The sequence below is a fragment of the Varanus komodoensis genome, unplaced genomic scaffold (assembly GCF_004798865.1).
Source record: "Varanus komodoensis strain SLA01 unplaced genomic scaffold, ASM479886v1 scaffold5, whole genome shotgun sequence".
NCBI classification, from domain to species: domain Eukaryota; kingdom Metazoa; phylum Chordata; class Lepidosauria; order Squamata; family Varanidae; genus Varanus; species Varanus komodoensis.
In genome coordinates this window covers 27,552,702-27,565,159 of record NW_025336087.1, presented here as the reverse complement: position 1 = coordinate 27,565,159, position 12,458 = coordinate 27,552,702, and the positions used below count along the sequence as shown (strand labels likewise).

Here is a 12,458-nt window from a genome sequence, read left to right as displayed (position 1 = left end):
ATCCTACTGTTTTCAGTTGCCCAGAGAGTTCTCAGATTGTGAAAATCCTAAATAGCTTAGGATATGTTTCAGAGATAATGATGAAGAAGAACAAAACTAAGTTTCTGAGTTACTATAGTATAATGTCAAAACACAAATGTAAAACAGCTTTTAGCCATAGAGACTGAGAAATTATGGGAATTATAATCCAAAATATCTGGAAGGTACCTGCTAGGGCAAGTCTGATCTAAAATGTTAGTGGAGATCCCCAAGGTTTTTAAGGAGTGCTAGGAATCCCCAACTGTTCCTCCATTTTGCAATTTACTGTTAGTAGATTGCACCTCCAGAATGGCAAAACTGGAGGGAAAATCCAATGGGAAGAGAGCAAGGTTTGTGGCTTAAAAGAACCAGTCTGCTTCCCTGAACTGAGGCTTCCTCAACCTTTTAAGTGTCCCCCTGCTGATTGTGTGTGTGGGAAGTCTTTCCCCATGACCCCAAGTGCCGCTGTGGCACTTTAGGGTGCCTGAGGAAGGTGGTGGTCTGGTAGACCCTTGCCTAGAACAGCAAGCCTTTCTGCCATTCTTGCCAAGGGACTCTGTATTTTATGGTGTTTTGTTTTGTTTTTGGTGGATGTTGTTTGTCTTGTTTTATTATACTTGACCATGGCTTCTTTTTTTGTCTGGGCTCAAAGAACAAAATAAAGCACAGTGGGTTTATTAAACACTACTACAGATGATGGCTGGTTGGGGTGGCTTCTAAACCACTCTGCTGGAAGAATGCTGGGTTCAGAGAACGTACTAAACCACAATAGTTTATAAATCAACATGACTTAATGTGTTCTGTGAACCCAAAGAGTCTGCACAAGTACAACTAGGCCAAATGCTACACTATGCCATCAATGCAATAATAGTGTTAAAATTTACAGTCAGAGCCTAATTACATGTAATTGATACATACTTGCACCATAATGCATTCCTATTTAGGATTTAGTCATAATAAAAGCTTGTTACATGTTAATTATTCTATTAATAATGAATACTTTCTATTGATGTTACTGGCAGCTGTAGGCAGGATCCAAAGAAATACTTTCAATCTGTGTAGAAACTTGGACATATCCAACTGGGGTATTTCTTGCATTGCCCCTCAAACAGTAACTTCTATAGTATCTCACACAGTGCTTCTGAAATCTCCAGGTGTAAAAGTGGTTAGTTGAATTCTCTGGAGAGTGGGGTGCATGCGACTGTAATGTTGTGAAATCAAATGAATTTTGAAGAATCAGTGTTGTACTACAAGTTCCTGTTTTGATTTCTGACAACAAAAATCAGAGAGGCAGTATGCTGTAGTGGTTAGCAGCATGGGACTGGGACTCAAGCAATCTGGGTTCTAATCCCTGCTTGGCCATGGAGCCAACTGGGTGACTTGGGGCCACTCACATTCTCTTAGCCCAACCTACCTCACAGGGTTGTTGTTGTGGGGATAAGATTGAGAGGAGAATTTTGTAAGATGCCTTGAGTTTCTTGAAAAGAGGAATAAAAACAAACAAAGAGATTATACTCCCCTTATACAAATCTTTGATGTGACCACACTTAGAATACCCTGTACAGGTGTGGTCGCTGCACAGGAAACGGCAATTGTTGGGGGGAAATGCAGAGAAGGGTAACTAAAATAATCAAGAGGTTGGAACAAGTCCTGTATGAGGAACGACTAGATAGAATTATTTAGTTTAGAAAAAAGAGAAGTAAGTAGAGACACGATAGAGATTATTAATGCATGCTTTGGAGAAAGTGGACAGGGAGACTCCCCCTGTCCCTTATAGTACACAAACCCATGAAGCTGTTTGGAGGGAGATTCAAGACAGATAGAAGGAAGTACTTCTTCAAACAGCAAATAGTTTCCATAGTGAAACTGTGGAATTTTCAGCCACAGGAAGCAGTGATGGTTACCAATTTGGATGGCTTTAAAAGGGGTTTGGACAAATTCATGGAAGAGGAGGAGGCTATCAGAGACTGTTAGCCTTGCTGACAATGTGCTGCTTCCATTACCAGAGGCAGTATTCCTGAATATACCAGTTGCTGGAAGGCTTGGGCAGGCATAACTCCTGTATCCAACCTGCTTGAGGGATCCTCTGGACAGGTTTTCCACCATATAAACAATTCTAAACTTGATGAGCTAGTCTGATCCCGCATGGCGTTTCTTGTGCTCTAAGATAATTTATAAAGACATTGTACTGGTTTGAATGTAATGGGAAAACAGAGTTTTCTGTGTGAATCTTGGACATGCAAGAGAACAGAACACTTCTGCTATTCAGTAAACCTCGATTGCCCAGTTTTGTATGTAAGAGTGAACTGCAATGGGTTTAAAACCAAAAATGAGAACTTTAGATCCCTTCCTCATGGTAATCCAAGGAAGGTGAGCAGAAGTGCAGAGCCCAAGGATTGTATAGATTCATGCATGCCACAGTGAAGTATGGTTTCTCATTTTGTTCAGACCAACTGTATGTCTCCTGTCTAATTTTTGAGTTATGAGAGCACTTAGGAGAGTAAGTTCATAATCCCATTCATTTCCCCTATTTCTAAAATGCCCAATAGATAAAATATTTCACAACAATGGCAACTAAAATATATAAGTAATTGCCATTCAAACATTTAAAACAATTTAAATCAACTATAAAATTGTTAGAATACCAGAACATAACAAAGCAATGTTAAAAACCTCATATGCCATCAATAAGAGTAGGGGAACATCTTCACCCAGCATTAAAAAAATGTTGGTACCAGGCAGAGCTCAGTGGACTCAGCATTTGTACAGTCTTCCTTGGAGGAGCATCTCGGATGATAAGTATTGTGTATGGGTATCCTCATGTCATATGTCAGATATTTTGCCACATACATCATTATAAGTCAAAACCAGATCATTGGATTAGGTTCAGAAACATCAGGCACTGAGGCAAGTGGGCCAGAATATGTTCATCCTGGTTCCTACTAGTATTCTAGCAACTTCATTTGCACTATTTGCAGGTTCTGAACTTTCTTCAAAGGCAGCCCCACATTGAGCACTTTGCAATGATCTAACTTGGAGGTTACTACTGAAGCCAGACTATTCCTTTTCAGATGGGGTGGGCCATAGGCTGAAGCCAATGGATGGCAGTCTGTGACACTGAGGCCCGCTGAACCTCAACTGACAAGGCCACAAACATTCTCCCTCAGAGGGATTGCTATCCATACAAAATAGGTTCATCTCCAGCCAGCCACCAACAGCATTGCAGTGTTGTCTAGGTTGAGCTTCAGTTTACTAGCACTCATCCGGTTCAGTGTTCTAGCCAGGCGCATGCACAACCTCATCATCTTATAATTAAAGAGAGAAATAAAGCTACGTATCATCAGCATACTGATGAAAACATACTGCAAAGCTCCTAATAATCCTGCCCAGTGGTTTCATGCGGATGAAGTACCACAAGGGTCAAAACCATCCCCTGCATAAGCCAATAGTAGAGAATCCACAAGCTAGCACCATTGCCCAGGTACCATGTTCTGGAGTCAACTATCCAAATAGCAGCAACACCATGATAGCAGTGCCTCCCACTCCCAATTCATGCAATTGTCCCAGAAGGATACTGTGTCAGTAGCATCAAAAGCCACAGAGAGATCAAGGAGGATCAACAAGTCTTTCCTGACATGTAATCTTTTACATGTCAAAATCATGTATGAATTCCAACAGAATTTAATCTAGATAACTGATTTCATCCAAAATCTTGCTCAGGAAAGAAACAGTTACCTGAATACATGGAGAATTTCTTCTCTGCTCACCATCCTGGCCCAGTCAGTTTTTCCTTCCCTGCCAGCTTTTACAAGTCAAGAGATACAAGGATTCAGTACAGAAGTGGTTGCTTGAACCCATCTAAGCAGTCAGCATCCTCAAACTGTACCAACTGAAATTCATCCAAGAAAACTGGACAAGACTATATTCTGGATGCCTCACCTAATTCATATGATATAACACCAGAATCTAAATACCAGCAGATGCCAGACATTTTATGTTGAAAGTGTCTTGGGATCATATCACACTGGGCCTCTAATGATTCCATACAGGGCCTGTAATACAGCTCCAAACAGTTCCCCAGGGCAGTATATAATAAGCCCTAAAAAGCTCCTCTGGGCAACGTATAGAAAATTCAACACAGGTATAGAGATGTTGTTTCTTTGCCCCAGAATGTACTCAAGTTTATGGGAGCATACATATTAAATTACATCCATTAGAAGTTCTTCATGTAGATTCAAGTTGTCTATTTTGTTTTATCGCTCTCAGCTTCAGGGAATACCAGGGAACTGTAAGAGCACAATTGTGGAGAGGGCACCCAGGAGCAGTTGTGTTAACTGCTTGGGTCATATCTGCATCCTTCTGATTGACCAAAGTTTCAACAAGAAACCGTATCATCTGAACATCCTCCCTCCCCACAGCTATCTGGAAGCCATCTAGGTGTGTCATAATAGGTCTTCCATGCTTGCAGAGAAGAAAAGCTGCTATAAGTCTAACTTCAACAGAAGGCAGTGTGACATTAGAAATGATTTGATGTCCCTCACCTTCAGATCATGACTTCCATGGCTTGCTGAAAATACAAGTCTAGAGTCTGCCCTGCTTCAAATGTTGGCCAATGTTGGGAGAAGCATCTAAATTATTATGGAACCCCAAACAAGACACCTTTGGCATATATGTTGATTTTCCCCAAAACCAACTGTCTGTGGGGAATGACTCTCAACAGCACACATAAGACTAACTCTTTCAGCTCAGGTAAAGACACTTTTGAGTGGATTGTACTATGCATAATCTGTTCTACTGTACAACAGAAGTTGCAGACACCCCAGACTAGTGCTCAGATGGAGAGGGAGCATTGAGAAAGAAAGACAGAAATCCTACAGTCCACAGCAACCCCCCTTCCCAACCTTCAAGACTATCCTGATCCTGAACCAAAGGCATTGGTGGGTACAACTTCGAGAGACTAATTTCACCCTTCTCATGAATTCATTACTGCCAGATTGGCTGCCTCATCCACTATTAAATCATGAATGTGTGATACCCTTTTTGAACTGATTTGTCATGTAAAAGCAGCACAAAGAGACCCAAGGGCAGGCTAATAGGGCAACCACCAAACATGAGAGCCTGAACATGATGCAGCTGTTAACTACTAACAGCAGTTGACTGTTCCTCTTACCTGGCTAGCCCTTCTCCTAGTGCTGTATCGTTCTCTACCTATAACTATACTAACTGAGGTCTTAAGTCCCCCACTTGACCCATGTCTTCTCTCCCAAGCACATGATGAGATCGTACAGGATAAACCACCGCAGACACATTCTTCTCCACAGATACCACAAGAGCAGACAATAGCACTTCCATTCCTCTCAAAGAGACTCCCCACCGCTAGGTTAACCCTTCTGTGCTGCCCCTTAGGTGGTGGGCCTGCTGATGCAAAATCTTGACAAGCGGCAGCAAGTCTCCTAGAGAAAGTGCTGAATCAGGGGCCTGATCCTGTGAAGAGAATATATTTTCTTGCTACAGAAGCCCTTCTTGAGGATCCACCTGTGACAGACAGACAGCAGGATGGTAAAACTCTCAGTCACAGGCTACCTGGGCAGATGGTCTCTTCTTTGCAGGTATTACTACTGTCATTCCCCAAAATAAATCCACATGCTTTCACAAGGGGCTTCTTCCATGAGACATTTGACTTGCCACATTTTTGTGGGGTTTTTGAATCTCTTTATATATGCTGTGTCCTTTTAGCTGTTGTCAGTGTTGCATTTTATTGCATTTTTATCATGTTTTAATAGTTTTAAAAGAAAACGTGTGGGGTATAAATGTTTATAATGTGTGAGTAAAATGTTGCAGAAAAACTATGAAACTTTATTGGCCACAATGAAGAAATTGAAATTGTGAATTATTTCGTATACCTTGTCTTAGTCATCAGTTCAAAGAGAGACTGCAGCCAAAAAAATTGAAGAAGACCAAGACTTAAAAGGGCAGCAGTGAAGAAACTGTAAAATACCATCAAATGTAAGGATGTTTCACTGGAAACCAAGGTCAAGTTCATTAACACCATTGTATTTCCGATCACCATGTATGAATGTGAAAACTGGACAGTGAAGAATGCTGACAGGAAGAAAATTGATGCATTCAAACCATGGTACTGGAGGAGAACTTTGCAAATACCCTAGAATGATAGAAAGATGAACGAGTGGATCCTAGATCAAATCAATCCAGAACATTCCTTGAAAGCAAAAATTTCAAAACTGAAGCTGTCCTAGTTTGGACACATCATGAGAAGCAAGTCTCACTGGAGAAGACAGTCATGCTAGGGAAAGTCAATTGCAGAAGAAGAAGAGGAAAACCACATATGAGATGGATTGACTCCATAAAGGAAGCCACAGCCTGGAATTTACAAGAGCTGAGCAGAGCTGTCCAAACATTTTGGATGGCTTTCATTCATAGGGCCGCCATAAGTCAGAGATAATTTGACAGCACACAACAACATGTCGCACCATGTTTTCAGGGTGAAATACTTCTGTCCCCTCCAACCTGCAGCTATGAATCTTACAGTCATTTTTGAACTTATGAATATATTTCATAAGATTGTACTTGTATAATTCAATCTTTTTGCAAACTTAATTCCACTGAAAAAAGCCAATGAGTCCATTTTGTATTTAAATACCTCATGGACCTGTTCAGAATGTGTTCGCTAATTTTTTAGTTCATACCAAGGTGAGGGAGTTGCCCAGGCAAGTTGTCACAGCTGAATGGGAGGTGTCATAGCGCAACGGCGCAGCGCATGACTAGCATACAGCAGGACCAGGTTCAGTCCTTAGTATCACCAGACAGGGCTGGGAAAGTTTGTATTTAAAACTCTGGAGAGTTGTTGCAGGCCAGTGCAGATTGGGCTAGATGGACTAATGGCCTGGTTCAATACAAGGCGGCTTCCTACGTTCCTTTCTAAGTTTACTTTAATATAACCAAAGATACCATCGATATCGGATTGTTTGTTTTTAATTGGAAAAAATACCTAGGTACTCTAAATTAAGTGGAATCAAATTTAACGTGTTTTACTTGCAAATTTAATATGTTTACTTATTTAAATAATTAAATAAGTAACTTAACCAATATATTCTCTATTAGGCATGACTGATATGTATCCTGAATTTTTATATATTTTTGTTGCAACATTAACAAGATGAGTTCAAAAAAGAGCAGAATATCCTGGTCATTGTGTTGTATCTCTAACACATAATTACTGTAGTATTGTCTAGAGCTTTTTTCCCCAGTAGCAGCAACCTACGAATATCTCTTATTAATTTCATTTTCCTATGGAACAAGATTAGAAGGGGAAAAATAGTAACATGGGTTCTTCTTAGGTTTTGAACTTTTTCTTTAGATAATGACCATTAAAAAAATCATCTCCTACCCAGACATTTGGTAAAGATATTCAAGTTGTTTTCAACAATTAAATTCCCAATCTGATTTTTCAGATACACTGAGCTCATTAGTATTTTTGAAAGTGTAGTTCACTTATTGAGTGATGCAAAAAATTTAGTTACTCTGGTGCTCACATGTACTCTTGACCATTAGCCATCTTGGTTAATTACTGTGAAATCATTTGAACTGATGGGCTCAAAAAAAAAAAAAAAAACTTGTGAACAGGAGTGGTCCTGATACCTCTCTGGACCAAGAAAGATACAGCAATAATTGTCAAATCACAAATACCTCCTTTTGGGAAAAAAATGCACAAGTGGGAGTTGGTTCTCGGTTTTTTCTCAGTTGAATGTTACAAATTTGTTAGAACCATAGCAGTGCAGCTTCAGGCCTGGTTTTGTACTGAAACAGCATTGGCCTCCTTTCATCAGGAGAGAAACAAGGGAAGAGTGACCCTATTCATTCGTCTTGATTTCTCAGTGGCTTTATTTTGTTTTAATCCCTGCAGTCCTTCTGGACTGCTAGATATAATAAAATCCCTAAGCAAATCATAAATAAATATTAAAAGCACATTTAAAATATGTTATTAAAACAAATTACAATAATATTAGAGAGTGATACAGGGAGCATTAAGATGAAATAACATGATTACTTGCATTTCTATCAACCATCTCTCATGGTTGATACCATCCATGGCCTGCTTTGTGAGTTGAGGGTCCTATGCACAATATGTAGATTGCTTTCCTATATGTGTGGCTGGTTCTCAAAAGCAGTATTAAACCCTAGCTCCTTTTCAGTCCTGTGGCACATGCTTATTGGAGTTCTGCAAGAGTTCATCTTAGATAAAGCTATTAGTTATGATGTGAAGCTTTGAATAAAGTCATCCAGGGACTGGGGATGTGGTATTATCTGTAGACTGATGGCACCCAGTGTCCTTGCTCCTTTTGTGGATCAGTTGTGCCTGAGGAAGTATTAAACCTGGAAGAGTTAATGGGCTGGATGGAGGGCAATAAAGTGGAATTGTGATAAGACACATGGTAATTGAATGGGTCTTTGAGCCAAAAACAGGTGTTCTGTTTTGTAGGGGATTGTACTATACCCAGACAAGGTAGTACCTGTTTGGAATAATCCTGCTTTGTCACTAGAAGCCCAAGTGAGCTCAGTGATAGAGTGCCTTTTGCTAGATTCAGCTAGTTCCCCAGGTTCAACAATGGACTAGTATAGTCTAGCAATAAGAATACTGCACTGGACTCTTGGCGTGACTCTTGCTATAACTACATTTTACAAAGGTAGCCTCAACTGATGCAAAATATGGCTGCCAGGTTTTTGGCTACTGCAGCCAGGATTCTGCATATTACATCAGTTTTAAAAGAACTGTGGCTTTGTGCTTCTGAGCACAGTCCAAGGACATTTCTTAAAAAAAATGAAATTGCCCAAACACCTGAAAGAGTTCCTCTTTTGATACTGTCCTTTCCATAAGTTAAGCTCTTTTCTTCAACTTTCATGAGATATGGTACATGACAACAAAGGAAATGGCTTTTTCGGTAAGGTTTTATTTTTAAACTAAACTATGCCTCCAGTCATGTGTGTCTAAATGGTGAGCTATTGCAGTTTCTAAAGTTAACAATAGTACAAAATCTGGTTTGTGTGTATTACAGAACATGCTAAAATGTGCTTGCGGCATAATCTTGAGATCTCATTAAGAAGGCAAAACTTCATTAGAATGTATGTTTTCTGTTTGAACAGATGATACTGTACATGAATCAGCTGAGCCATCCCGTGGTGAGAATGCAGCGCAGACACCAAGGATATCCAGTCGGTTTTTGGCAACCCTACTGTTTCTCCTGGCAATGCTTTTGACGTTATAGCACATATCCTAGCAACCTGTCACAGACAACATCAGGATCTTGGAACATCAAAGATCCCCTTAACTGCTCATCTCAAGAATGGGACTTGTATTGGTTTTGCAGATGATGGTTTGTTTTCCTCCCCTGGTTTCCTCCCTTCTTCCACTGCAACCTGAACTATGAGCAAAAATTGAAGAGGCATAACTAGCACTCTTCCCACTCCCAGTCTTTCCCCGACTTTCCTTGACCCCTTCTAAAATAAAAGGACTCCAAATGAAAATGCCAAATTTCAATATTGACACTAGTGATTCTTACTTTCCTCTGCAGCCTCTCTTAAGATACCACCTCTGTTAGCTTGCTGGGCCATCTGTATGTGGAGAAGAAAGAATAGTAGCAAATGCAGTCAGTTGGAGGATAAGGAAGTTGTTTGGAAAATTCTCTCCAATGCAATATTTATTCCTCCTCATTCTGCACTGTAAGATGATCATGCATTGTGTCACCATGTCAGGACTGGAAGGGAGATATTAAGAATAAATATAGCATAATACCATTTCCTCCAGGAATTTCTCCATGAACAGGCTTCTCAGAGGAAAGAGATGCTCTTTTGTATGCAACTGCCTTGAAAGATCCTTGACAGAACTTGTGCTCCTCATCAGAACCTATGTAATTAAGGGCGAAGACAGTGACTACTGAGGAATGCTAGCACACAAGCAAGGTCAGATTTAGGAAGCTCTGCTGGGGTGTTTATTATCTCTCTAAATGGATAGCGCACACCTGATTATTTTTCTTTTGAAATAGATCACCATGGTGCTACAATCTTTTTTCTTCAGATGCAAAGAGGCATTTTCTATACCTTCCTTTTTTCTTCTTTTTTTGTGTGTGAATAAAGTGACCTTTCCCAAGGCTGACTTACTAGCCGATAGCCTTGGATACCACTCTGGGTGATGATGCATGCTAAGATGATAAAAACACTGGGGGGAATAATCCTGGTGAATGATACAGAATCCCCAGTGTGCTCATGATTTGCCTCCCTTGAAAGTTAGACAACCCTTGGAGTAAAGTGCAGCCAGAAAGGGGCCAGAATAGTTGTCACAGAGAGTGGTTTATAGGAACAAAAAGAACAGAAAGAATATGTTGAACTCTGGAGTGAATTCAGGTATTGGTTTTATACCTCTCTTCTTTCCAACACAGTGGAAATGTTTTTATCAGCAGGAGATAAACTAGGTGGACTCCCAAAGACCTTTAACTTTTTAAAAAAAACCCACTAGAATAGGAAGTACATTATTTAGATATACCTTATGCTGAAAGTAAAAGTATATATGCTTGTCCTATTTAAAGATGACAAGAAGTGGTAAATTTTGACAGTTAAGACTATGGGATGCTTTCTTGCTGGGTTGAAATCAGTGTGGATCCATAGGCATGTGAACATAGCTATGTTAGGGCTTCATAAACCATTTACCAGGAAATGCCTTCCTTGTGGGGTTTCATTGGCTTAAAAAGGTAAAGGTTTCCCCATGACATTAAAGTCCAGTCATGTCTGAGTCTTGGGGGCAGTGCTCATCTTCGTTTCCTAGCCGAGGGAGCTGCGTTTGTCCGCAGACAGTTTTGGTGGTCATGTGGCCAGCATGACTAAACACCGAAGTGCACTGAACGCTGTTTACCTTCCCACTGAAGTGTACCTATTTAGCTACTTGCATTTGTATGCTTTCGAACTGCAAGGTTGGCAGGAGCTGGGACAGAGCAACGCGAGCTCACCCCGTTGTGCAGATTCGAACTGTTGACGTTTCGATCAACCAGCTCAGCAATTTAAACCACAGTCCCTTTCATTGGCTTAGGCAAGCCTGATATTGACTTGTAACAGATTAGGTAAATGAGAGAGACCCTGAGAACAACTAGCTTGGAAAGTTAGCTTTCAAATTATTGAAAATAAAGCCTTATAATATGGGGTTAGATTTCACTGGATTGTTAAAAGATATTCAAAATATAATTTAATATTAAATCATGATGCAAATGGACAGCATTTTGTGAATGTCTTTTTGTTGTATGAAAAGAATTCATTTTTTTTTTTTAAACATGACTTTCAGGATCCGGACTACCAGAAAGAAAAAAGTAAATTTAAGGCACTCTGGGCTTGCCTGATACCATGCAGTGGGGGCTGTATTTGAATGCACAGAGATGTCGGATATTGCACACAAAAGTGTTACAATCTGCATTAAAGGATGATGCTTTCCTCACAGTACAATAAATAAATATTTTTTGTATACTTGGTGCACGTGTAGCTAGATATGGCAGTGAACGTGTAGCTAGTTATGACCTTGAGAATGGCAAACAAAGCAAAGACGATTTTGCACACCTGAGAAGGTTCTACACCTATTGCAAACGTTCGTAGCACTGATTTAATGTCCTAACAAGTGATTTTTCATGGACTCATTTTGGTCTCAAGAGCACGCTTTTTTAAAACACAGATTTTCACTACAGTGAACTCCATTCTTTGCTTTGCCATTGTGTCACTGTTAATATAATGAATAAAAGCAACACTGTATTACGGTCAAGAGGCTAATTGCTACACTGCATCAAATGCAAGCCTTGTGGGCAGTAAGTTTACAGGACCTCCACTTTGCATACTTGATGACATCAGGCAACCTCAGTCATAACAAGCAAGCAATGTCTGAAAGTTTTTGAATCTCTCTGGTGAGAGAAAAGAGGTGTGTGTGTGTGTGTGTGTGTGTGTGTGTGTGTGAGATGTCTTGACATCTTGGAAAAGATGTCAGCGTGAAAGTTTACAGCAGCCCTTGTCCCCTCAGCGTGAAGTCTGAAAAACAAAATGCCACCACAGTGGCCCCTCAGCCCAAGCAATTGTGCCCTGTGTCATCCTTTCCTGGTTTGCTCAGGGCTTTGCAAAGGGTAGCAGGGAAATAAGGATTGATCTGTATGGTGGATACTGTGTATCCTTTAATAACAACAAAGTAACATTTCGTGTTAGTTTAGAAATATTGTTTTGTACTGTACTTTCTTGGATGGCAAAGGAAAGACGAGTTAAAACAAAAGAAAAATGCTATGTTCTTTAAATTCTGTATTATTAGCAGCCTCTGTTGTATATAGTGTTTGATAATAAAGTATTAATTTGATTCTTATGTCTTTTGTAAGTGAGAAAAATAGACTTTCATTGATATTAAA

At 40.0% G+C, this 12,458-nt stretch overlaps 1 protein-coding gene across 4 annotated transcripts in view; it reads left to right on the top strand.

Annotated features, from left to right (window-relative positions):
- The window catches only part of EFNA5 (ephrin A5), a 267,301-nt gene extending 256,788 nt beyond the window's left edge, over positions 1-10,513 (top strand). For 3 of the 4 annotated variants that reach the window (XM_044445838.1, XM_044445837.1, XM_044445840.1), the window contains one exon: positions 9,181-10,513. In XM_044445838.1, the coding sequence (XP_044301773.1) occupies positions 9,181-9,302 (122 nt within the window). In that variant the 3' untranslated portion in view covers positions 9,303-10,513. Of the gene's footprint in view, positions 1-5,424; positions 5,628-9,180 lie in introns of all 4 variants that reach the window. The other variant, XR_006416240.1, reaches the window with a different exon arrangement.
- The last annotated feature ends 1,945 nt before the right edge of the window (positions 10,514-12,458 follow it).